At 43.3% G+C, this 25,502-nt stretch overlaps 1 protein-coding gene across 3 annotated transcripts in view; it reads left to right on the top strand.

Moving 5' to 3' along the window:
* COL27A1 (collagen type XXVII alpha 1 chain) overlaps nt 1-25,502 on the top strand; it is a 752,882-nt gene that overhangs the window by 299,439 nt on the left and 427,941 nt on the right. For all 3 annotated transcript variants that reach the window (XM_077478787.1, XM_077478785.1, XM_077478786.1), the window contains exons 15-16: nt 15,608-15,661; nt 18,512-18,556. In XM_077478787.1, the coding sequence (XP_077334913.1) occupies nt 15,608-15,661; nt 18,512-18,556 (99 nt within the window). The remainder of the gene's footprint in view (nt 1-15,607; nt 15,662-18,511; nt 18,557-25,502) is intronic.

Here is a 25,502-nt window from a genome sequence, read left to right as displayed (position 1 = left end):
CTAAAATGGCAGGGCAGTACAAACCCCCCCCAAATGACCCCATTTTGGAAAGTAGACACCCCAAGGAAATTGCTGATGGGTATGTTGAGCCCATTGAATATTTTTTTTTTTGTCCTAAGGGATTGAATAATGACAAAAAAAAATATATATTTTTACAAAAAGTTGTCACTAAATGATATATTGCTCACACATGCCATGGTTATATGTGGAATTGCACCCCAAAATATATTCCGCTACTTCTCCCGAGTATGGGGATACCACATGTGTGGGACTTTTTGGGAGTCTAGTCGCGCACGGCACCCCGAAAACCAATCACCACCTTCAGGATTTCTAAGGGTGCAAATTTTTGATTTCACTCCTCACTACCTATCACAGTTTCGAAGGCCATAAAATGCCAAAATAGCACAAAACCCCCCAAAATGACCCCATTTTGGAAAGTAGACACCCCAAGCTATTTACTAAGAGGCATGTTGAGTCCATGGAATATTTTATATTTTGCCAAAAGTTGCGGGAATATTACAAACTTTTTTTTTTTTTGCACAAAGTTGTCACTAAATGATATATTGCTCACACATGCTATGGGCATAAGTCAAATTACACCCCAAAATAAATTCTGCTGCTTCTCCCTAGTACGGGGATACCACATGTGGGGGACTTTTTGGGAGCCTAGCCACGTACGGGACCCCGAAAACCAAGCACTGCCTTCCGGATTTAAATATAAAATGCTACCAAAAAAACTGTTAGCGATCGCAGGGTTCAGGCCTGACTCTGTGATCGCTGCAGTTATGCGTTTAGTGTTTTGTAAGTGACAGTGATCGATCGATACTGCACTTGGGTGGGCTGGGCAGAGGGGCAAAACGCAGGTGCTAGCAGGTATCTGGGCTGATCCCGCTAACAATGCGTTTTTTTGGAACCCTGAACTGCTGGGGACGCTAGTATAGATCTGATCAGATCAGATATTGATCTGTTCAGGTTCTATACCACTACAGGAGGTTTATGCTTTGCGTGTGGGTGTTAGCGGTACTGGCACTAACCTAGCGCTGCCTGGGGCGACGCAGACCCAGACCCTAAAACCTAATTGATATCACCTGCCTGGTAATCAGGGGGTTAAACCTTTATTGGGTAATAAATGGTGGGTGCCCCGATGCTATAAAAAGCAAACTAACCAGAGTCACCCGTAACACTTATACGGTGATCAGTGGTGAAAGGGTTAACTAGGGGCAATCAGGGGGTTCAAATTTAGGTAGTATATGAGGGTCCCTGGCGCTATATAAAAACCTGACGGGGAACTTAAATAACGAACTGGCTAACCAGCGTCACCAGTGACACTTATACTGTGATCGCTGGTGAAAGGGTTAATTAGGGGCAATCAGGGGGTTAAAACCATTATTGGGTAGTATATGGGGGTACCTAACGCTATAAAAACCTGGCGGTGAACCTAAAAAAATAACTAGCTACCTAACGACACTAGTGACACTAATGCAGCAATCAGAAAAACGATCGCTTAGTGACACTGGCAAAAGGGGGTGAAAGGGTTAACTAGGGGCAATCAGGGGGTTAAAACCATTATTGGGTAGTATATCGGGGTACCTAGCGCTATAAAAACCTGGCGGTGAACCTAAAAAAAACTAGCTACCTAGCGACACTAATGCAGCGATCAGAAAAATGATCGCTTAGTGACACTGGCAAAAGGGGGTGAAAGGGTTAACTAGGGGCAATCAGGGGGTTACAACCATTATTGGGTAGTATATCGGGGTACCTAGCGCTATAAAAACCTGGCGGTGAACCTAAAAAAAAAACTAGCTACCTAGCAACAGTAGCGACACTGATGCAGCGATCAGAAAAATGATCGCTTAGTGACACTGGCAAAAGGGGGGTGAAAGGGTTAACTAGGGGCAATCAGGGGGTTAAAACCATTATTGGGTAGTATATCGGGGTACCTAGCGATATAAAAACCTGGCGGTGAACCTAAAAAAATAACTAGCTACCTAGCGACAGTAGCGACACTAATGCAGCGATCAGATAAATGATCGCTTAGTGACACTGGCAAAAGGGGGTGAAAGGGTTAACTAGGGGCAATCAGGGGGTTAAAACCATTATTGGGTAGTATATCGGGGTACCTAGCGCTATAAAAACCTGGCGGTGAACCTAAAAAAATAACTAGCTACCTAGCGACAGTAGCGACACTAATGCAGCGATCAGAAAAATGATCGCTTAGTGACACTGGCAAAAGGGGGTGAAAGGGTTAACTAGGGGCAATCAGGGGGTTAAAACCATTATTGGGTAGTATATCGGGGTACCTAGCGATATAAAAACCTGGCGGTGAACCTAAAAAAAATAACTAGCTACCTAGCGACAGTAGCGACACTAATGCAGCGATCAGAAAAATGATCGCTTAGTGACACTGGCAAAAGGGGGTGAAAGGGTTAACTAGGGGCAATCAGGGGGTTAAAACCATTATTGGGTAGTATATCGGGGTACCTAGCGATATAAAAACCTGGCGGTGAGCCTAAAAAAATAACTAGCTACCTAGCGACAGTAGCGACACTGATGCAGCGATCAGAAAAATGATCGCTTAGTGACAGTGGCAAAAGGGGGTGAAAGGGTTAACTCTAGGGGAAATTAGGGGGTTAAATCTTTATTGGGGAGTGATAGGGGGCTACCCTGGACCTAGCACTAACTTCCCTGACAGTTTTAACTGTTACAACTGACACTGAATGCAGTGATCAGTAAAGAAATGATCAATGCAATCAGTGACACTGTGACTGGGGGGGGGGGGGGTTTGTGTACCTATGTGTACCTATGTGTCAGTGTAGTGTTTTGGTACACTTACTTTTAGTCTTCTCCTCGTAGTCCGGTCAAAAAGACCGCCCCGAGGAGAATGACATCACTTCTTCCTTCCTGTGTAAACAATACACAGTGGGAGGAAGCTTGTCATTGGCCAGGAGCGATCCAGAGGGGGTGGCCAGAAACCAACGGCCATCCCCTCATCACGGATCGCTCCTGGAGCGAACCGGACCGCCGTATCCAGCGGGAGGGGGTCCGTTCGGACCCCCCACCCGCTGGAAGGCAGGCACGTACATCTACGTGCTTGTGCCTGCCTGTGCCATTGTGATGACGTACAGAGGCAATACGGCGGTCCTTTAGTGGTTAAACATAGAGGCCACCATTGCTGAACTAGTCTCCTGAAAAGGCGTATTGGTTGTGCCTGACCCTTTTGCTTTTATATATTGAGTTACTGATGCAGAACTAGTATACTTTTGTTTGACTTTTCTGACCTGCATAGTTGCTCTCAGTGACTCAGAAAATATTCAGTCCAGCGGGTCTGTATTACAGCTAGGCACCTAACCCTTTCATCCAGGGGTCAGCAGTTTCAAGGCCTGTACTTTTCCCATGACAAGTTTGCTTTAATAGGATTTTAAATTTATTAAAGATATGTTTCCTTACCTGTACTACGCGCCTATATGAAACATTTCCTGAAGTGATCTGAAAAGGTTGAATAAACTCACAGGGAGGTGGCTGAAGCTTAAAGAAAAAAAGTTTTTCTCTTTTAACTTCACCGTGTATAAACATGGCAATCAATGAGGTTTGTACAGTCATTACCATATGTTGTTACTTCTGCAAATTAACGTTTCGTTCTATTCGTGCTTATGGTAATTAAAGGCACAGAGTCCCCCTTTCATAAATATTGGCATAAAGCAGAGAATTGCATCAACCCTTTCCCTGCCAGCCTGTGATGGCAGTTAACACAAAGCTGCTGACACCGACTCGCGTCCGTCCGACGAGTCCATAGCGATCCGCAGGTGGCTTTTTCCGAAAAAGTCTTATTAAAGGGCAGTAGGTGGTGTAATGTGAACCTCTTGTGGTTGTAAATAGCTGGGGTCTGTCCTGGATAAACAGAGGGCTGAAGGGGGCTTTATATTAGCCAGTACAAAGAGGAGGCTTGTTGTAGGTTACACTCCCATGCTGCGTCCCTGGCTTTGCACGCTGGAGATCAGGAGTCTGTGCCCTGTAGTTGTCCATGTATTCCACAGGATGCAGAAAGCCGGAGTCTGTGTCAAACTTATAACGGTGTACCGTTTTACTGTTAGTGACCCACCAAGTCTACCCATATAAAATCTACCGCTTAAATCTAGTCTGTTTTTCCCTTTTCCAGGTCACTTTACAGTTTCTCTGGTTTAATTACAATATTAACTTAAGCCTCCTAAATTGAGTTTTTTTTCCTGACAGCTTGAGTTATTATACAGGATTTATATAACGCAACAGTTTGTGCAGCGCTTTACAACATGAGGGCAGACAGTACATTTACAATAGAAATCAATACAGGAGGGATCAGTGGGCTCTGCTCGTTAGAGCTTACAATCTAGAAGAGTTCACTTATATCAGTCATGTTAATGTGCAAATTGCTTGACAGATGACTTAAATAACAATCCCCCCATACATCTTTTAACTCCACTCATAACAATCCATGGGGGATATTTACTAAAACTCATGCACAGAATCTAGTGCAGCTGTGCATGTAACTAATTTGTTTCTAACTTCAGCTTATTCAGTTAAGGCTGCTGTGACTTCCAGTGCTACTTTGCATTGTGACTGCATTGTGACACATATTATTTAACTTACAAAATCCTCTGAAGTCACAGCCAAAGTCGCAAAGATAAGACCAAGAAACCACTTCCTTGCAACTTTTGTGATTTTAAAATTTCAGTCTATGCAGTCTATGACAGTCATGTCACAAGCAGTGGCGGCTTGTGAAGTTTTAGGATGGGAGGGCTCCAGATCCCAGCCTTCCTTTTTGACCCCTCCCACTTGGTGAAAATGGAAGTGGTTTCAGCGAAATAGTGGGCGTGGCTCTAAGGTGGTGTGGTTAGCTTCTGAGATGAACGAAGGCTGGAGGGAGGGAGAGAGAGGGAGGGACAGCAGGCCCAGATCCTACACAACAATAGAAATATGTATATTCTAGAAAGTTTAACAATCGGCAGATAAATATACTCCAAGCACCTGGTGTTAGCACTTCAATCATCCCGGCACCATGGTTGTTGTGGTGTCAGGATGATTGAAGCACATTATTTCTATTATATTGTAATATAAAATGAAATCATTCAACTCACCATAATGCAGAATCAGTAGGAGCCCTGAGCGTGTCACTAGCCACGTCGCCTGCCACCAGATGCTATCAGGCGTCCCCAACGGAGTCTGTCCTTACATCAGGTGCGAATTTCCTTCTTACATGCAGCCTGTGTCCCACAAAATGCAGCCAGTCTGTGTACCTCTGTCCAGCCTGTGTCCTGCCTGTGTCCCATGAAATGCAGCCAGCCTGTGTCCCTGTGTCCAGTGTCACATCAAATGCAGCCAGCCTGTGTCCCTGTGTCCAGTGTCACATCAAATGCAGCCAGCCTGTATCCCTGTGTCCAGTGTCACATCAAATGCAGCCAGCCTGTATCCCTGTGTCCAGTGTCACATCAAATGCAGCCAGCCTGTATCCCTGTGTCCAGCCTGTGTCCTATGAAATGCAGCCAGCCTGTGTCCCTCTGACCAGCCTGTGTCCCTCTGACCAGCCTGTGTCCCTCTGACCAGCCTGTGTCTCACCAAATGCAGTCAGCCTGTGTCCCTCTGTCCAGCCTGTATCCAGCCTGTGTCCCTCTGTCCAGCCTGTGTGTCTCTGTATCCCACCAAATGCAGCCAGCCTTTGTCCCTGTGTCCCATGAAATGCACCCAGCCTGTCTCCCTGTGTCTCTCTGTCAAGCCTGTGTCCAGCCTGTGTCCCTGTGTCCCACCAAATGCAGCTAGTCTGTGTCCCATGAAATGCACCCAGCCTGTGTCCCTGTTTCCAGCCTCTGTCCGGCCTGTGTCCCCCTGTCCAGCCTGTGTCCAGCCTGTATCCGGCCTGTTCTCTCCTGGGCGTAAGGGTAGAGAGAAACAGGAAGTGACATCAAACAGATGTCAATCAAACCGCCCAGCTGTAGTAATAGATACTACAGGCGCCGGACGGAAGCTGCTCGGCGCTTCACAAAGTGCCGCAAGGCGGGGGAAAACGCCCGCAAATGAAGCGCTACGTCTGCAATCTCGTGATTTTTTTTTTTTTAAAGGGACAGCTTTAATAATTTTTTTTTTTTGTGATTGCCTGGGGGGAGGCAGCGCCCATGCGCCCCCTATGGACGGGCTGCCACTGGTCACAAGGAGTTGAGTCACTTGAGTTGCAGCAGTTAGGATGGCACCCGTTGAAATAAATGAGTTTTGATTTGTCATGCGACTTTCTGTGTCACACAATACAGCAAGCCGCATGAGAAGTTGCAGCAGTGTGATTCAGGGATAAGCTTTGACAATAAAACCTTGAAGACGATTGGTTACTATAAACAGCTGCACTTAAGGCTGGCCATACATTATACATGTTTCTTGTTCAATTACCTTTAGGTTTACCTTCAACTGTGTAATATAAGGGCCTGCTTGATTGCATACCAATTGAAAGTGTTTAGGTTTGACCTCATAATATATGGGTTTGGTAAATCTAAAGAAAAATTGGACAAGAAAATTGTATAATGTATGATCAGCCTTTTTTCGTGTGCACCAGTTTTAGTTAATTTCCATGTAACTTTAACCCGAACATGCCCTGAAGCTTGAAAATAGCCCTGCTTTCATTAGGCTTAACCCCTTATTTGCATACTCATTTCTCTTCTTATGGGATACTGTACTTCAAAGACTAGTCCTTCCTAGGATGAAAGATACCAGAGCAGAGATTTTGACACTGAAATGTCCTAATTTGCCATAGCAATGTGTCTTAAATGTACAATTCCAAGTCAATTGTTTGTTTTCTGTAAATTTCCAGTAAAGAGATATTTGCAGTAGACCACTTTTTCAGGAAAATTTGATCCATGGAACTAAAATGTTCCATCGTACACTCTTCTTGCATGCATGCATGCATGCTTTGCCATTGTAGTATAATCAAATGAGTGTGCACAGTAGACATGCATATTTCCTGTATCATTGTTTGAATGTTTTTTTCTCAAAGCAGTAGATACTATTCTTTGGCATGATGGAGGCTCTTGTATGTTGTGGTTTGAGCAGAGCATATTGTGTTTTGGTGTTCTGCGCATTATGGTGTCTAAGGATGAGCTCCGGCGTGTTCGCACTACCACGTGCAGACTCCGCCAGGAATTCGGCGCTGCGCTAATCACAGGTAGTGAGACGTTTGCCGATCTGTGCCCCCGCACATCGGGACAATGTCTCATTGCCTGTGATTAGCTCAGCACAGTGTCGACATTGTAGCAGGCTCTGCACGTGGGGTGTGCAAACACACGGGAGCTCATCCTTAATGGTGGCCTTATAGTGTAAAGCCATCTCCTACACTACAGAAATAAAAAAAAAAAAGAGTATCTGCTGAGCCACATCAATGCTGTTTTCATATTGCATTCAACATGCATGTTGTAGCAGACTTGGGTGTTGTGCTTTTCCTACACTTGCTACCATGTCCATTGGTTTCATTTTGTTGTCTAATGCATTCACCTCATATCTAATGAGTGTTCTGTTTAATCCTTTTTGGTTTTGATGTTCAGTGCAGTTGACCCCCCCAATAGAGTCTGTCCTGGCCTTACTGTCCAGTGTTGCAGTCTCTCCTGCCTGCCTTGTATTTTTCTGACCAAGATTATTGCCTCTGAGAATACGAACAAGGCACTGCACTTAAAGGATAGGTTCACCTTTAGAAACATGTCACCTGTTATTAGGGTTAAACATGTAATATGTTCCCACTGCTGCAGCTGCTCCATGCTGCCCTCTCTCTATGACCAACAGTATGGTAAGAAGTACCAACTTTCACTTTTTGAAAAAAGTCTGTGACTGAATGAACTATAAGTCCCATCCTTTTAGCTGTCCCCTTCTCAATGAACTACCACAACACTGTTGAGCCCTGTGGTAGTTCATTGATTCTTCCTGTCAGTGTGAAACTGCTTGGCCATTTGATGAGCACTGACAGTCTGCAAGAGACCATGGCATCGGGCTCCTAAAAAAAAAAGTAAATGCACATATTTTTTCTACCTGCAAAAAAGTGCACTTATTTATTTTATTTATTTTTGTAGACATAGTTCTAGGAGAAACTTGTTAGAATGGGTTACTTTCTGGCTTCTTGTATTTCTGGAAGATGGTCTGTATGGGCAATATTTCCCCAACAGTCCCTGGTTCTCTTTGTAGTTTGGTGTTTATAAATACTTTTGGGTGTTCCCATTTTTGCAATCTCCAAAATAAAAAAAATTAAAAAGTTTGCCAAACTCACTTGTAATCACAAATCACAAATGTGCAGACATCATAGCCTAAATTAAAAGACCATTCTAGGAAATAAAAATAGTTGGTGGTATAATTGTGTACCAACTACCAAAAACTAACATGGGCTTTGGGTAGACGGCCACCCTGGACATTCCCATCACTTGGTTCATGTCTCTCATGTCTAGACTGAGTTATTAATGACCTTCATCTATCTAATCTCAGATATCTTTCTTCATAACCATCCTAAAAACCAGGAACCCCTTCATATGAATAATTATAAGCACCCATCTCTCTTGCCTGGTTTGACTTTTATTTATCCTATTTCTTTCCCATCCCCTGCTTCTAGGAGCGAGCTTGTGTGATGGACCAGTTACACTGTAAGACAGGAAATCTGTAAAAACATTTTTCTACTCTAGATCCATAACATGAAGAATAGTGTCAGGGACCAAAGCAAAAGCTTGTAAAATAAGGCCCTCCTTGTTACAGAAATGTTTTATTTATTTACTTGGAAAAACATTCAAAGCCAGCTTGGTACAGGAAAGAACATTCCCACGGACAGCCACAGAGGGGGTAAAGTAGCAAAGTTTAGTTATATTGATGCAAATAATATCACAGCTGGGAGTGCACAAGCCTAGTAAATAGCCTTTTGTGTTTCCTTCACTGAGATGTTCCTTTGCCTCTCAGTAGATCAAGTCTCCAACACAATACTCGGACCCCTGATTATATCTGTCCCAGGCTTGTTGAAAAATGAAGGGGCACGTCTCATGTTTCTTTGATCTGTCGCCCCTTCCTTGTGCACTTCAGATCCTTGTAGTTAGTGACAGTAGAGCCAGGTATCTAACAGACAAGAGTACCTTTCTGCATTGGCCATAGAAAGCTCTTTCAGCTAGTTACAGGAAACTAGCTGTCCTTGGCTCTAAGCCCATCCTTAAGCCACTGTATTTAGATGGGAAGATCTCCTGTGCAGATAAAATAATAGCTAAAGACCTCACTTACCACTGTACCATAGGGAATTCACAGACCATAGGAAAAACAGCATTTGGGTTGTGTTAAAGTAACCCTTTAAGTACAAGATAAAAGAATGCCTGAGTTAATATGCTAATGTAGCACTAACCCCCGAAGGAGCTGCTGGTTTGATTGGGCTTACCGTTACCTTCTCACCTCGATTTGCATCTAGGGGTTTCCCGTGGTAGATGGCCCAGAAACTTTAGAGACTGGCGACAGATCCGCAGGGATTTTTATTTGCAAAAATGTCGTTAACGAACAGTCTCTTAAAATAGGATCAGATGGTTATGAGGTTATTTTTTCACCAGGTGAATGGGTAGGGATACATGGTACCCCAATACTCATTCACTTAGGGTGGGGGACTGGTATCTGGGGGCTTCCGGATTCCGATAAGCCCCCCGCCCGCAGACCCCGACAACCAAAGGCCAGGGCTGTCGGGAAGAGGCCCTTGTCCTCATCGACATGGGGACAAGGTGCATTGGGGTAGGGGGGGGAGCCGCAGGGCCCCCCTTCCCCAAAGCACCCCCCATGTTGAGGGTTACGCGGCCTGGTAAGGCTCAGGAGGGGGGGGGGGGGGGCGCTTGCTCGTCCCCACCTCCCTTCTCAACCGGCCGGGCTGCGTGCTCAGATAAGGGTCTGATATGGACTTGGGGGGGGGGGGGGGGGGAGGGACCTCCACTCCATTTTTTTGGCGTAGGGCTCCCCCTTTAAGTCCATACCAGGTGACGGGGCTAGCGACATGTCAATATTGCTGATGGAGGCGGCAACATTGACCTCCTTTGCTAGTCCCGACTACCTGGAGCCTCGTTCAAAATGAACAGACTTTTCTCCGTGTGTATGGGCAAGTCCGTTCATTTCAAAAGTCCGGGTTGTCCGCCGGGAACTAGTCCGCCGGAAAAGTCCGGTCGTATGTGGGCAGGTCCGCTTGTTCGGAAAGTCCGACGGACCTCCGCTGCAAAGTCCAACGGTTTGTCATGCCGGATAGTCCGATCGTGTGTACGCGGCATTAGTACCAAAGTCAATAATAAAGGACTTGCTTACTTTGACTAAATCCAGAGAATAGCCATTCACAACTGGATGTTCACCCAAGTTGGATAGTCCCTCTCTCACAAGGCCTAGCAGCTAACAAGGTGCTTAACTCAAGTCTCTGCCACAGACGTTGTTGTAGAACATGTAGGAGTAAGTCTCTGCCACAGACGTTGTTGTAGAACATGTAGGAAACTAGAATTTGTATAACATTTGTGTGGTACCAGTATCTTTAAGCCGGTTTGGCGATACCCACGAGATTGGATTCACTTAGGTCCCTCAGCCTCACCAGGCTCTTGCTAAGAAGCCAACCCATACGTGGCCTTCTTCTGAAGTTGCTGAACCTCGCCACGACCGGAGACGGCACCGGACCACCTCGGAATCCTTTCTTTAGTTTCCTTGCCTCGGGCTAGCCAGCCTCGAGACACAAAGTCGGGTGGATCCGCACCCCAGGCCATAGCCTTCCTGGGGGCTGGTCAGGAGGACCAGGACCATGGAGTCAGAACATACTTCTGGACCGGAACCCCGAACCACGTGACATCCGCATCTTAAGTACCCTCTCCCAGAAAGCACAGCAAGAGTGACCCTCCCACTGGGCTGGCTCCGAGAGAAAGTAACCTTAAAGCACCCAACCAGACTATTGCCAGGCTGAACACCCTATAGTCCAGTTAGACTGATGCTGAGGTCAAAATTTGGAACAATTATACCCAAACCAAATGGCAGTTTAGGTGTAACTTAAATTTCAAAACCTATAGCGCATGCTCTTCAGGAGCCAGTGCTACACTAATACTGAAATGGTTGGGCATTTTTGATGGGTGAAACTGCCAGCTTTTGTCTAAGTGAGATAATAAAGGGCTAATCTTTGCAACAGTTGAAAACAGAGCTCATGATGTTTGGGCCTCAGTTATTTGCGCCCTTTAAGTGTCTTGCCAGACTTTAAGAGCTGCAAAGATCCTTCATGTGCACAGTTTGATGCTCCTTGCGATTATGGTAATTTAAAGGGTAATTACACTTTTGTTTCGAAAAGAAAAAAAATCCCCTCTGGGTGATCTATGTACATTTCAGGGATATAAAATAACTTTTGTTGCAGATCCCTACCTTTTGCTATTCTGAAGGAATATCTATTTGTTTGTATGTGTCCATGTGCCAAATTAATCTGTATGGGAGTAACTTCATAATTATCAATCAGCTCTTGTCTCTTTGTGCTATGAATATGAGCTTGGTTTTGAAGACTGCAAAAATGTGGCTAATGACATTAAATGGAAGCCGACTGTGTAAACATGCACTTTCAGATTGCACAAATTACAGTGTTCCTAAAGAGCATGAAGACGGAACTGATCAGATGCTAACTTGTTTTTGAGGGGCCATCATTGACAGTTGATTCTGACCACAAGTAGGCTCAGATAGGGGAACGTCATTGAGGGTTTAGAGATATACAGTTGTTCCCCAGTCAGATTAATATCTTATGTTTTTAGGCATCTCAAAGCAGGCCTGTAGTAAGTACTAGATACGGTCTGCTGCCCATACTTCCACCTTTCCAATCGACCTCAAACATAGCTTCTTCACCTACAAGATTTGTGCAAAAAACACCTTTTCATGAAAGAAGATTCCTGAACACTGATGTGTGCACCACAGTGTGGCAACTTTTGATGCTGGCTGTTGGCTGTTCAGGTACTGAAAACAGCAGGGCTGGGAGCTAGGCATGTGTTTGGCAGCAGAGGTCCGGGGAATGTGTTTTTGTACCTTACCTTTTCAGCATGCAGTGATCCAAAAAAGTCCTTTATGAGTTTATGGTACAGCGAGCCTAAATCCTCATTTGCAGCAAAGTAAATTGTAATAGTAATTTGATGAACCATTATTAAAAACCAGAACATGTGATTGGAAACTATCAGTGTCGGCCAAGTTATCATCAGTCATATAAATATGGTGAATTATACAGGTACAACAATGGCAATACGACTCACGGGGTAAACAGTGGGTCAGTTTGCCTGTGGAATTTATCTATAAAGGTAGCAAATGTGCATTCAGCTAAAAATAATTTGAGATTTGATACTTCATATACGTGCCCATTCTGAGTTTATTTTTACCATGAAGAGCCTACTAGTGGTCATGTGCAGTTCTGCAGTTCTTTTTAAAGCCTTGAAGACTATTGAAAAAGTGAAAGTAACTAAAGGCAAGTGTATAAATAATGAAGTAGCGCTAACCAAAAAAAAAAAAAAAAAAAATGTGCAAATGTGCTTTAAACTATATATATATATATATATATATATATATATATATATATATATATATATATATATATATATATATATCCTCCTAAAGTTGTGTCTTGGCACACAAAAGTTCTTCACAAACAATTAAAGTGAATAAAACGTTCAAAATACAGATAACTGATCCAGTGAATAAAGTGCAATAAAGTCCAGTGTATAAAGTGCATAACATTTCCTTATTGTTATTCAATAAAATAAATAGCCATATTAAATAATTAAAGTGCATTGGTAATCATTCCAAAAAAAGTTCCCATCAAAAAGTGCACCCAGAAAATAGTTTGGTGGTTCAAGGAAATGTTCAATCTCTTAGTTTTTATGTAGACAACAAAAACCAGAGACAACTCTAAAAGGTAAAAACAGTAGTTTGATGATTCAAGGAAATGTTCAGCCTCCTTATTTCTATATAGGCAAGCAGAGATGAGGGTGACAGGAACGGGTGTGGGAGTCCAATCTAAAGTACTACTATGAATATATTCAAAATCCTCCCCAGTTGCACCAGCCTTTCGCCTTCTAGGAAGACCCCCACAGGTCAGATGATGCATCAACCATGCAGTCACTTTCTCCTCCTTGATAGCGCCAGGGCAAAGGGTCCAGGGGAAAAGATCGCTCTAATCTTCCCTTGATCTCGATGACCCTTCTGTAATATAGAAAAATATCTCCAGGTCCAGAGGCTCAGGAACAAAAAAGGAGATTCTCCATGGTGTAATATCATTAAAAAATCTGGTATTTGTCAAAAAATACAGCAATAAAAACGGCAACACATGCCAAACAAATAACCGGCTCTAAAAAGTAGGGACTTCCTGTCGCGGCCATGACCGGAAGTGACGTCAATGAGCTCCTCCCCCTACGCATTGCGTCACTGCACACGTGACTTAATCATGGGTATAATGCTGCATCCACCTAGGTAAGTATGAATGGAGAAAAATTTAAAATCCTTTACTTCTCTCTTACTATCATCAATTTAAATTAATATTTGTCGGCCATTATTGGCAACTTTAGCGCAAGAAAAGCTCAAGAAAAATGTATCACTTTAAATTCTATGTATGTCTGCACACTGGTCCATTGGGCTTTCATTGTGGTGGTAAAAATCGAGCTTGGTGCATTTTTGGTCAGTAAAAAGAAAAACAGAAAAAACACGCTTCCCAATTTAAATGCATTTAAAACGTAGCAAGAAAACATTAACACACCCGTGTTACTTTTTTGATGCAGTGTCACGTGACCTATGAAAAACACACCATAAGGCCCCTTTACGGACGTTTTAGCATCATTATTCGACCACCAAAGGGTTAAAAACCACCGCAAATCGATACTGCAGCAGCGCTATGCCGATGGCATAGCCGCGCTGCCCCATTGATTTCAATGGGCAGGAGTGGTGAAGGAGCGGTGTATTCACTGCTACAAAGATGCTGCTAGCAGGACTTTTTTGAGCATCCTGCCAGCGCACAACTCCAGTGTCAAAGCCCTCATGGCTTTCACATTGGAAAGACAGCAGTGGCTGTTTCAGGGCGCTTTTAGTGATGTAGCACCTGCAAAGTGCCTCAGTGTGAAAGGGGTCTTAACACAGTAAATCATGGTAAAATCTGCCCAACATCATGGCAAAATTTCTGCAAGCTTGCTGTAAAATTGCTGCAAAATCTGTGTCAAAAAATCGTTTTTAGTGCCATTATGGGAACTTTTTTTTTCTTTTCGGCCAAATGCCAATTTTCACGCCAAAACGCATCTCTAGTTATCACCAGAAGTGAAATCGGGGAAGCTTCCAAATTTTGGGTTGTCCCTAGAACAGTAAATAAGCATAGTAGCATGGTGTTTAGTAAGCGCACCAATGACTATAGCAGCTGGCACACGGGGTGATTATACAAACCCCTGTGATAAATGCAACCAATGGATGTGCAGCGCTAAATAAAAAATGATACAGTATGTATAGCAAAGGTACAGAAAGCGGTTACAATAGTTAAAAAATACAAGCATAATGTAATGTAATGCAATGATGAAAAAAATACATATGGTGTAAGAAGGCTCACCAGAAATTAAAGGGTAGTAGGCACAATGTAATATCCGCTAGGCAACACAAGGTTGCATGGGAAGTATCTCCACAAGTGAACCTCCATCCAAATTATGCACTTGCCAGAAAAAAGACATGCCAGCTTCAGTCAATGATCTGTAATCAATCATCTTTAGTATATGCCATAGGTAACAAGGAGACTTGCTTCCAGACCACATCACACTAAATGTAAAGAAGCTCACCAGCTAGGAGCCCAAAAAAAAGCTTATATACAGTAGTGTAGTAACTTATATTGAATGTATTTAAAATGCAAAATGTACTGCAGCACAAATAAAATGGCAAGCGCACTTACAATGGTGGTCACCTCTCCAAACACATGGACACGGCAATGTCACGTCAGCACGTAGGTCCCCGCCCGACGCATTTCATGCGCACGCACATTATCAAGAGAACGCCTGGTAGTAAATAGGAGAAATATTCCAATGGGAACACTAGTTCTTGTGACATCCAGGGATTCCCTCACTTTGGAAGCACTTCCTCTCATTTCCTCCTTTTGGCTATGAGACAGGAAGGGGGGGGAGAAAAAAACAGGGTTATAACTCCATTCAAAATGGGGAAAAAAAAAGAGTGATGTGCAATAAATTTTATGAAGGTGTGCAAATTGCAGTAAACCTAGAGTAGCCAATGAAAATTCCCTTTGGACTTGGTTGATTTGAATGACTGTCCTTTGTACATCACCATTGCTTTAGTCACTGCTGCAGTAAATGTGTATGTGAGAGTGTGTACCGATGTAGAAGCTTGTTCAGTTTTTTTTTTTTTTTTTTTTAATGCGAGTCACCTAAAAAAGCTATCACCATCATTACCTACTCTGTTGTCAGTAAAACTTTAGCTTATTTTATTATTTTATGCATAACTTTCTAACAAGTCTACTATTGTTTAAATACAAAAATCTAGTAATTACTGAATGTATATGCTTGTCTGTCAATATAAAGTGTATTTTAATGTTTGCAGGCCTTGTCTCTAATCTCTCTGATTTTGTTCCTATCAGGGTGACATGGGCGCTGTTGGAGTCATAGGCTTCATTGGACCTAAAGGTTTGAAGGTAAGATAGCAAAACTGTCATTACTTTAAAGGACCTATTTTTTGAGAATAAAAGTTTAATTTTGATGAAAGTGTATGTCTGTGAAGTTGCCTATGAATTCTGATCATGGTATAGATCAGGGGTCTCCAAACTTTTTAAACAATGGGCCAGTTTACTGTCCTTCATACTTTAGGAGGGCCAGTGGGAGTAGAAAATGCCTCTTGCTTAGTGGTCAGTGGGAGTAAAAAAGTTACGTTGCACCTGTGGTCAGTAGGAGCAGGGATAGCACCCCATCCTTGTTATCAATGGAAGGAATAGTGGCCCATCATTGGTATTGGTAGGAGGAATAGTGTCCCATTGTTGGTGACAGAAGAAAAAATGCTTTATCAGGAATAGTGCCCTTCATTGCCATGAGTGGAAGCAATTGTGCCCCATCATTGGTGTCGGTGGCAGGAATAGTGCCCCTTCACTGGTGAGTGGAAGGAATTGTGCCCCATTATTGATGTCAATGGCAGGAATAGTGTCCCATCATTGGTTTCAGTGGCAGGAATAGTGCCCCATCTTTGATGTCGGTGGAAGGAATAGTGCCCCATCATTGGTGTCAGTAGAAGGGATAGTGCTCCATGATTGGTGTCAGTGGCAGGAATAAGGAATACCCCACTGTTCTTATCAATGAGAAGAATTATGCCCCACTGTTGGTGTCGATGGAAAGAACGGTGCTTCATCATTAGTGTCAATAGGAGGAAATACTGCCTAGAATCAATGGGGGGAATAGTGCCCCAAGGAACGCATAAAGGCTAGCAAAGGGCTGCAGTTTGGAGACCACTGGTATGGATAGTGGTAGTTAGTCATATTCAGATGGACTTATGTAAGGCCTTATGTATACAAGCTTTTGTTCACATCAGAACAAATTTTTCTCTCCATGCGAGTCAATGAGAATGCAAGAGCAGCTTAGAGGGAGATCAGATGCAGGTCAGACGTACCTATAAAGAACTTCTCCCAGAAGTGTCTCAAACTGATCTGAAATGCAGACTGGATGCACCTGAAAGAATGCTGCATTTGCCTATCACTACACAAGCCCTAAAAGTTGCCAATCTGATTGTACAATCTTTTGCAATCTTCTTTACCAAAACTGTGTAATGCAAAGGCTTGTCTACATAATCCCTTCCATTTGTATACAGTTAAGTGGGCACTCGCACTAGATCGTTGTTGGCAGAGTTAAAGAAGACCATACCATCAGACCATACCATCAGACTGTAACGTGTCTGTTCAGCATTAGCCTGATTGTTTGATTCCCCACTCAAGCCCCATACACACTATCAGTTTTTCTGCTGAGTTTTTCCTTCAGATTTACCAAAACCATATAATATGAGGTCAAACCTTAGGAGTTTCAGTTTGTATACAATCAGGCAGGCCCTTGCACTACATGGTTTTGGTAAACCTGAAGGAAAAACTCAGCAGAAAAACTGATAGTGTATATGGGGCTTAAAGTGGTTGTAAACCCTTACAAACCACTTTGACCTACAGGTAAGCAGCCTAGATTAAGGCTTACCTGTAGGTCCAAGAAATATCTCCTAAACCTATACGGTTTAGGAGATATTTACCCAAAGACAGCCACCGCTGTCTACGGCGCATGCACCGTAGACAGCGGCGCGCAGGTGCACTGGGCAGGCCGCAGATCACGGCGATATGCCGCGAGTGTCTGCTCCCGTGCGCATGCGCGGGAGTGACGTCATCACGGCTCCGGCGAATCACAGCGCCGGAGCCGCGAGACCCGGAAGTCGCTCTGGGATCCATGGCAGCGGCGAAGAGGAAGACGGAGGACCGCTTCGGGGGCTTTGTTCTCAGGTAAGTTATTCATAATGAGCTAGTATGCTATGCATGCTAGCTCATTATGCCTTTGCCTTGCAGGGTGTGTTTTTTTTTTCCCCTTCCTCTTTAAAGAGGAAGTAAACCCTGATGGGTTTACTTTCTCTTTTTTTCCCTGCAAAGGTAAAGCATAATGGACTACTATGCATCGCATAGTAGCTCATTATGTGTCACTTACCTGACACAGGAGCCAGCGAAGTCGCCGCTGATCCCTGTAGTCCGCCGCATCCATGTTGCTGGTGGCGTCTCGCAGCTCCGATGACGTCACTCCCGCGCATGCGCACGGGAGTCGCATCTCGCAGCTCCGCCGCTGCCACTCGGCGAAGCCGCGACGACGTCACTCCCGCGCATGCGCACGGGAGTCGACAAATTTGGCAAATCCATTCATGGATTTGCCGCATTTAGTGCGCCTGCGCGCCGCTGTCTACGGCGCATGCGCCGTAGACAGCGGTGCCCATTTTCGGGCAAATATCTCCTAAACCATATAGGTTTAGGAGATATTGCTTGGACCTACAGGTAAGCCTTAATCTAGGCTTACCTGTAGGTCCAAGTTGTTTGGAAGGGTTTACTTCCTCTTTTAAGAGCCTGTAGCTATGTGCGCTGTGCCAAGCACTTCCAAAATCATTCTATAGTGGTACTCCTAAACATCCCAATCTCTCCCTGAACAATCCAATGGGATGTACAGTCACGGTGGGATACTGCTACACAGTAGTTTTATAGGAATTTCAACCAGATCTGAAATATATATATATTCGTCTACAGCAAATTAATTTGATTGTTGGAAGAAAACCTAGATGAAATTGCTAGAAAATTGAGACCAACCTAAGACTAAGTATAAACTCTGGGGATGGGAGCAGTCACGGCACATACGTGCAGCAAAAGTTTCTTCTGTGTTGCATTTCTGTCTTTTTTTCATTTACTCCTATACTACAAAGGTTACCATTCTGTATTATTAGGATCACATTTTGTTTTAAATGTAAATGTCTGCTCTATTTTTTACAGGGACTTCCGGGGAACCCAGGAGAATCTGGACTGAAAGGTGATAAGGTGACCAGAATACTCCCTTACTGCATTGTGTTTTGCATGCAAAGACTCTAATATTCCCCAGTTCTGAATGTAACTGTATATACAGTACACTCAGTCATAGGCCCAAGAACAAGCATAGAGATGAGGAATTTGAACTTTTCTGTGATGCCTGTTTCCTACATGCTTTCTCTGCTTTTGTGACTCAAAATACTGAAGCCAAGCAAGCCAGACAGCTACCATTTTCTAGTGTACGTTATTAATGGCAGGACGTACACCTTATGAGAAGAGTATAGGGGCTGCTCTTTCTTCCTTCTGAAAATGATAATTTCCATAGCGGCAGCTGTTCACATGTACCCACTTATCCAAATGGTTACATACAAATATTGACCCTGGACACAGACAGTGTGCATTTAGGGACGGGGTTCCTCTAGAGTTTCTGATCATGGTTTCAGCCAGTTTGTATATGCCCATCATAGCACAGAGTGTGGCTGAGCCCAGAGGCAGAATTCAGCCATCTATGAATCCAGCAAAACTATCTGTTCTGGCTGTCTGTATGAATGAGGCATTAGGAGCTTAACTCCTGTGTTTACATTGAAGTTTGGCAAGCCACTGAGTCAGCGTTGAGTGGGGGGACAGAGGGAGCTGAACACAGGATATATTGCTCCACTGTGGTTGCAGCTCCAGAGGACATTGATCGCTTGTTTAAAGCTTTATTTGAAAAAAAACATCCCTGCTGGGTAAACAATTTATACTGCAGGGAGTTTAACAAAGTTTATAGCATAACCTTTATGTTGCTGTAAAGAAATAGCGGTTTGTTTTACTAGACTGCTTGCACATGGATTCTGAATGGGAGTGACTGTTTCATTATAATCAGCTGATGCACTCTCTCTGTGTTCTATTGAAGAAAGCTGCAGTGTCTGCATCAGTTTAGAAGTATTTAACCTTTGGGTAGTATTTCACGAAAACTTAAATTCATATTACAGGGGTGCCTAAAATGTGACTTATATCTTAGTGCAGACTTCTGAGAAAATCAGTGAGCCAATCACACAAGCAGGAAAAGACATTTCTGGAGGTGTTCTGTTTAGCAACAATGTGCACAGCGCCTCCAAGTTGCCTTACTGCATTGAATTTTACAGAAAATTAGACTGGCTGCAGATTAAGAAAGGAAAGGTAATTTTCAATAAAATGAATTTCACTATAGCAACTGCAATGCTATGCATTTTTTCAATTTCTACGTATATTTTTTTCTACGAACGTTGAGTTACCCTGCCTCGTACCGGACTGTGGAGCTCGAGATGACCAGGGTGGCCTTTTGCATGCATAATTCTCATCCAAGCACCCCTGGTAGTGGAGACAGGGATCTTAAGGGCAGTGAAAGGGCACAGGTTTCAGGAAGCTGGAGTGGTGAACCTGAGCTTGGAAACACAGGAATCCTTCAAGTGTCAGTATGGAGTAAGATCGCGAGCTATGTTCAGCAGCAGCCAAACAGACAGGTGCAGAATCACAATCAAGTTCAGGGTCAGGAAAATACAGAAGTTGGCAACATGCTGACGGTGGGGCACCAAGTCAGGAGGCAGAATCGTGGTTAGAAGTTCAGGCAGGGGTGTCAGAGCATTCTTGTCCTTGCATGTCTTTTGTATAGCTTCTATGAACACGACCCTACATACAGTATGCACGTGGAAATGAGCCCCTGCTGTATGGGAATTTGCATTGGCTCACATACTCCTTAAGTATCTATAGTCTGACAACAGATTTTCTTTAAAGCAAACCTGGGCTTCGTTCAGTTACAATTGCATAATGCATATATCATATCAACATGGGATACTTGCGTAGTTAGGAAGACCATTTAATGTAACCAAAGAAAAGGTTAGTCCATGTCAACCATTTTACCGCTTGTTTTAATTTTCTCACCTGTTTTGGAAAAATAACCTTTAGAATTTAATTGTCACAAATGACTTTCTGCAGCATTATATGTTTGATGCAATCATCAAACTTGTTGAAAAGTAGAGCAACGTTTTACAATGCCATCATTTGTTTGTAGCCATGTAATAGGGAACCTGGTTGGGTGGCAGACAAATTCATTTTTTCCAGCTTGAAGCTTCCACAGGTGTATGAATGAAGGTTCTCCTCCAACATGACGTATGCATTGCTCTTGTAAACACTTCTGGACTTAGTTGGACAGCATCCAGAGCTTGATGTTCTTGTTCAAAAGCACATGAGAATTTTTGTGGCCTCTTGTGGTTTGTTTTCAGTCTTGCTTTCCCTCTAATCAAAGCCAAAGTATAAAGCGGCCCCCTTTTCCTTCATGTACCTGCTTCTAAAGTCTGAAAACAACATAGAGTAACTTGTCCTCTAAAACCCAATCATTGTGGTTTAGGGAACCATTAGGTGCTTATTCATGATAAAAACTGTCATTTTGATATTTTTTTTTCAAGCCTTGTTGATATTTTCGTTAATTTTATGTTTTAAGGTATTTTGTGATAAGAATTTTTAAAATTGGATTTACTTTTTATTATGCTAGCATATGAACACACTATATGGCCTGAAGGTTTGTGGACATTTGATCATCACATCTATGAGTTTGATGGACCTTACATATCAAAACTATAGTTACCATTATTATGGAGTAGACTCCTGTCTGTACATACAACAGCCTCCACTTTTCTGGCAATGCTGTTCACAAGGTTTTGGAATGTGTCTGTGAAAATGTGTGCCCAGTTAGACAAGAGTACTGTACTGTGAGTGGAGGTACCAGTGTAGGAACAAAAGACCCGGCTTGTAACCAGTATTCCAATTCATCTCAAGTATTTCTTAGGGCTCTATGCAGGCCTCTTGAGTCCTCCACTCCAAACTCATCAAAGTATGTCTTCATGGAGCTCATTTTAAAGCAGAGCTCATGCCAAGAGGGGAAGCTCTGCTTATTTGCCCCCCCCGCCACATTTGCCACCTTTTTGGGGGGGAGGGGGAGTGGGTACCAGGTTTTGATAGGTTCCCGCTCCCACTTCTGGCTCAGGACGCCATGGCAAACTTAGCTGGATGTGTGGCCCCCCTCCTTCTTCCTCCGCTTCCAGGACATTCACCAAACGCAGCCCTCTTTGCACACATTCACGGTAGGAAACTGGCTGTGAAGCTGTAAGGCTTCACTGCCGGTTTCCCCTAGCCGAGATGGAGGCTGCAGCACCTGAGAGCTGATTGAAAAATCGGCTCGCGTGAAGACGCCACTGGATTTGTAGACAATATTTGTTGCTGTTTTTCCATGCTATTTAACGGTAACCTTCCCTAGAAACACCTAAACTCAATTTTCAATGGTTGTCTGCAAACCTTTGATCCCTCATTAGGGTTTGTAAATTTCAGCTTGCACTATTGAGCTCTATAAACATAAGGCTTTCAACACAGTAGCAAACAAATAGGAAAACCTGTGAAAACGAGCATAGAGCTTCACCTGCTGGAAAATAAGATGGCTGCAATTTGATATACATAACCTCTCCTCTTTCTTTGTTATACTGTACATTTTCAAAAAGGATGATATAATGGGGAAACCTCTGCCTAGGCAACCTCAGCACCACTGCAACTTTTGTGACTTGCCTGGCCAAAATTGTACAAGTACTGCTCAGAACTTCTTCCTCCTTTTCACTGAGAAAAGAGAATGGTCACCCAAGTCCCACAGAAGACTTCCCAAAATGTTGAGAAAGTGATGCTCCCGTTAGTGCAATCTAGGAAGCCTTAAATTAATAAAGTTTCACAAGAGCTCTGTACTAAGGGCTGAACTGGGCTGTTTACACTCACCCATTTTTTTTTATGCACCAGTTTGATCATCTGTAATGATATAGGGTGTTGTAACTCATCGGTCTACCTTCCCCTCCCTCCTGTTCGGATGGCTGTGTACAGTGTTTCAGTCAGAGTGAGCCTGAAGGCAAAGTAACTGTGGCCTTCTTTAGAAAACTCATCATACTTTATCAATTCTGTGTCATGGATGCTCCCTGCATAAAACTTTACTTTGTAAAATAGAAATTTTGTGGGGCTCCCTGGTAGGGAAAATGGTTGACCTCTCGCATATTGCAGTGCTCAGGTCTAATCAGCACTGTTACATAGGTGCAGTGACCTCATCAACCCAGGTATGCGCAGCACCCCTTTGACACTGGAGCTCACCCAGAGTGGATTCCTGTAGTTGAGATCAGAACTGTTCTGTTCGACGAGGATTGGTGAGGGAGCATGATGAAAAATTGTCAACTAACCAGTGCCTGCATCCAGTTAGAAGAACTCTTAAAGCTGGCAGTGCCTAGAATCTGTTAAGCCAGGTTCACACATATGAGCATCAGATGTGGGTTTTCTCCACATCCAATTCACGACAAGAGTGTGACCGACTTGCAAGGGAGCCGGTTCACACAGCTCTGGAGCAGCTGCGGCCCATATTTAAAAAAGGTAATGTGCGTCCTTGGTTCTGATTCAGGTGCAGATTCAGGCAAACATTTGGACATGATTCGCAACTTAATCGGTGAACAGGGACGAACCGGAACCCATTTTGTGAGCTGCAACTGCAGCATATGTGAACCCAGAGTATGATTCCATTCATTTAGTCCGCAGGCTGAATGAAATCTATATGTGTATGGCCAGCTTTAGGTGATAGTGATGTTGAAAAAGCTGCTAACCCAAATTTCATAAAAATGCACTATTCAAAAAGAGTGCGTTCTTGTGAGATTTGAGTTGGGACCCTCAACTTTCCCAGGATCTGACAGGATAAGAACAGTGACATCACGGGTGCCCAGGCTTCTTTTTCTTATGTTCTGTAATTTTGTTTTTTTTACAAGGGTGCAGGGGTACTAAATGGAGATGCCTTATATTTTGCAAGGGGTGATTTAAGTCAAATGAAAAATGTGAGGCAGTCTGTAGTGTATCATGTCCACGACTTAAATTATGTCTTGGCATGTACACAGCCAATTGAAATTCAGCTTTTATTTCTTTTAACGTGGGCTAGAGAGGACTGTGTATGTAGCTGCATGCTGTAGGTAATTACTCACACTCTTGTTTCAAACATTATTTTATACACAAGGCCCATAATGATCAAAACATTTCAAGATGTTCCCCTTGGAAGAGATTTTCGCTGTCTTGCTGTTTGTGATTTAAGGGAATATTTACTTTGCCTAATATATAAGGAAGAAATGCTAAACGCCCAAGCAGTCAGCTCATTTCCTCTTCCAACTAGTGACTGGCATTTTCATTTTTGCCATGCTCCTGTATTTAAATGTCAGCTAGTCTCTTGTATCATGTCTAGATATAGTTATGGGACTGTAGTATTCTAAAATAAAATAAAATAAAATAATGTACTATGCAAAAGTTGTAGGCAGGTGGGAAAAATGCCATAAATGAAGAATGCTTCCAGAAATAGAAGTGTTAATAGTTTATTTTTATCAATGAACAAAACTTAAATGAACAGAAGAGAAATCCAAATCAAATCAACATTTGTTGTGACCACTCTTTACTGTTAAAACCACATAAATTCTTCCAGGTACACTTGCACACAGTTTTTACCACTTGACCACTGGGCACTTAAACACCCTTAATAACCAGACCAATTTTCAGCTTTCGGTGCTCTCACATTTTGAATGACAATTACTCAGTCATGCAACACTGGACCTATATGAAATTTTTGTCCTTTTTTTCACACAAATGGAGCTTTCTTTTGGTGGTATTTAACCACTTGAGACCCGTGCTATAGCCAAATGATGGCTACAGCGCGGACCTCCTTTGCCGGGACTACGTCTATTGACGTCCACCCGTGCATAAGCGGCCTGCGCGCCCCCTGTGATCACGGATCTGAGCAAGGGGTCGATCCCTACCCCTTACCACATGATCAGCTGTCAGCCAATGACAGCTGATCATGTGATACAACGGAGCCGGTAATCGGCTATTATTCCTCCTCGCGCTGACAGCGCAAGGAGAAAAAAAAAGAGCCGATCACCGGCGGCCATGATCGGGCCATCAGTCCCATTTACGGCCAGCTTTCCAGTGCCCACCTGCCCCCCTCAGGAATAAATAAGTGCCACCCAGCAGTGCCCGCAGTGCCCACAGTGCCACACATCAGTGCCCACAGTGCCATCCATCAGTGCCCACAGTGCCACCCACAATCTGCCTCAACAACGGTGCTGCACCCCAGTGCCACATATCCGTGCCCATCAGTGTCATCTACCAGTGCCCAGCAGTGCCACCTATCAGTGCCACCTATTAGTGCCACCTATCAGTGCCCATCAGTCCCATCTATCAGTGGTACCTATCAGTGCCCCTTAGTGCCACCCATCCGTGCCATCTTATCTTTGCCCATCAGTGCCGCCTTATCTGTGCCCATCAGTACTGCCTTATCTGTGCCCATCAGTACTGCCTTATCTGTGCCCATCAGTACTGCCTTATCTGTGCCTATCGGTGCCACCTTAACTATACCTATCAGTGCCCACCAGTGCAGCCTATCAGTGCGCCTCATCCGCGCACTTCAATGAAGGAGAAAAATTACCTGTTTGCAAAATTTTATAACAAACTATTAAACATGATTTTTTATTTTTTTTTATTTTGCATCTTTTTTTGTTTGTTTAGCAAAAAATAAAACTCCCAGCTGTAATTAAATACCACCAAAAGAAAGCTCTATTTGTGGGAAAAAAAATGATAAAAATGTCATTTGGGTACAGTGTAGTATGACCGCGCAATTGTCATTCAAAGTGCATCAGCGCTGAAAGCTGAAAATTGGTCTGGGCAGGAGGGGGGTTTAAGTGCCCAGTAAGCAAGTGGTTAATCTCCGCTCGGTTTTTTATTTTTTGTGCTATAAAAGAAAAAATACCGAAAATTCTGTAAAAAAAAAAAAAGATTTTTTTCTTTGTTCCTGTTATAAAATTTAGCAGATTAGTAATTTTTTCTTCATAAATTTTGGTCAAAATTTATACTACTACATATCTTTGGTAAAAATAAGTACAAATTGGTG

The sequence above is a fragment of the Lithobates pipiens genome, unplaced genomic scaffold (assembly GCF_037356315.1).
Source record: "Lithobates pipiens isolate NorthernLeopardFrog02 unplaced genomic scaffold, aLitPip1_a1.2 Scaffold_1, whole genome shotgun sequence".
NCBI classification, from domain to species: Eukaryota; Metazoa; Chordata; class Amphibia; order Anura; family Ranidae; genus Lithobates; species Lithobates pipiens.
The sequence above is the reverse complement of the archived record's forward strand: the minus strand, read 5'-3'. Positions and strand labels throughout refer to the sequence as shown.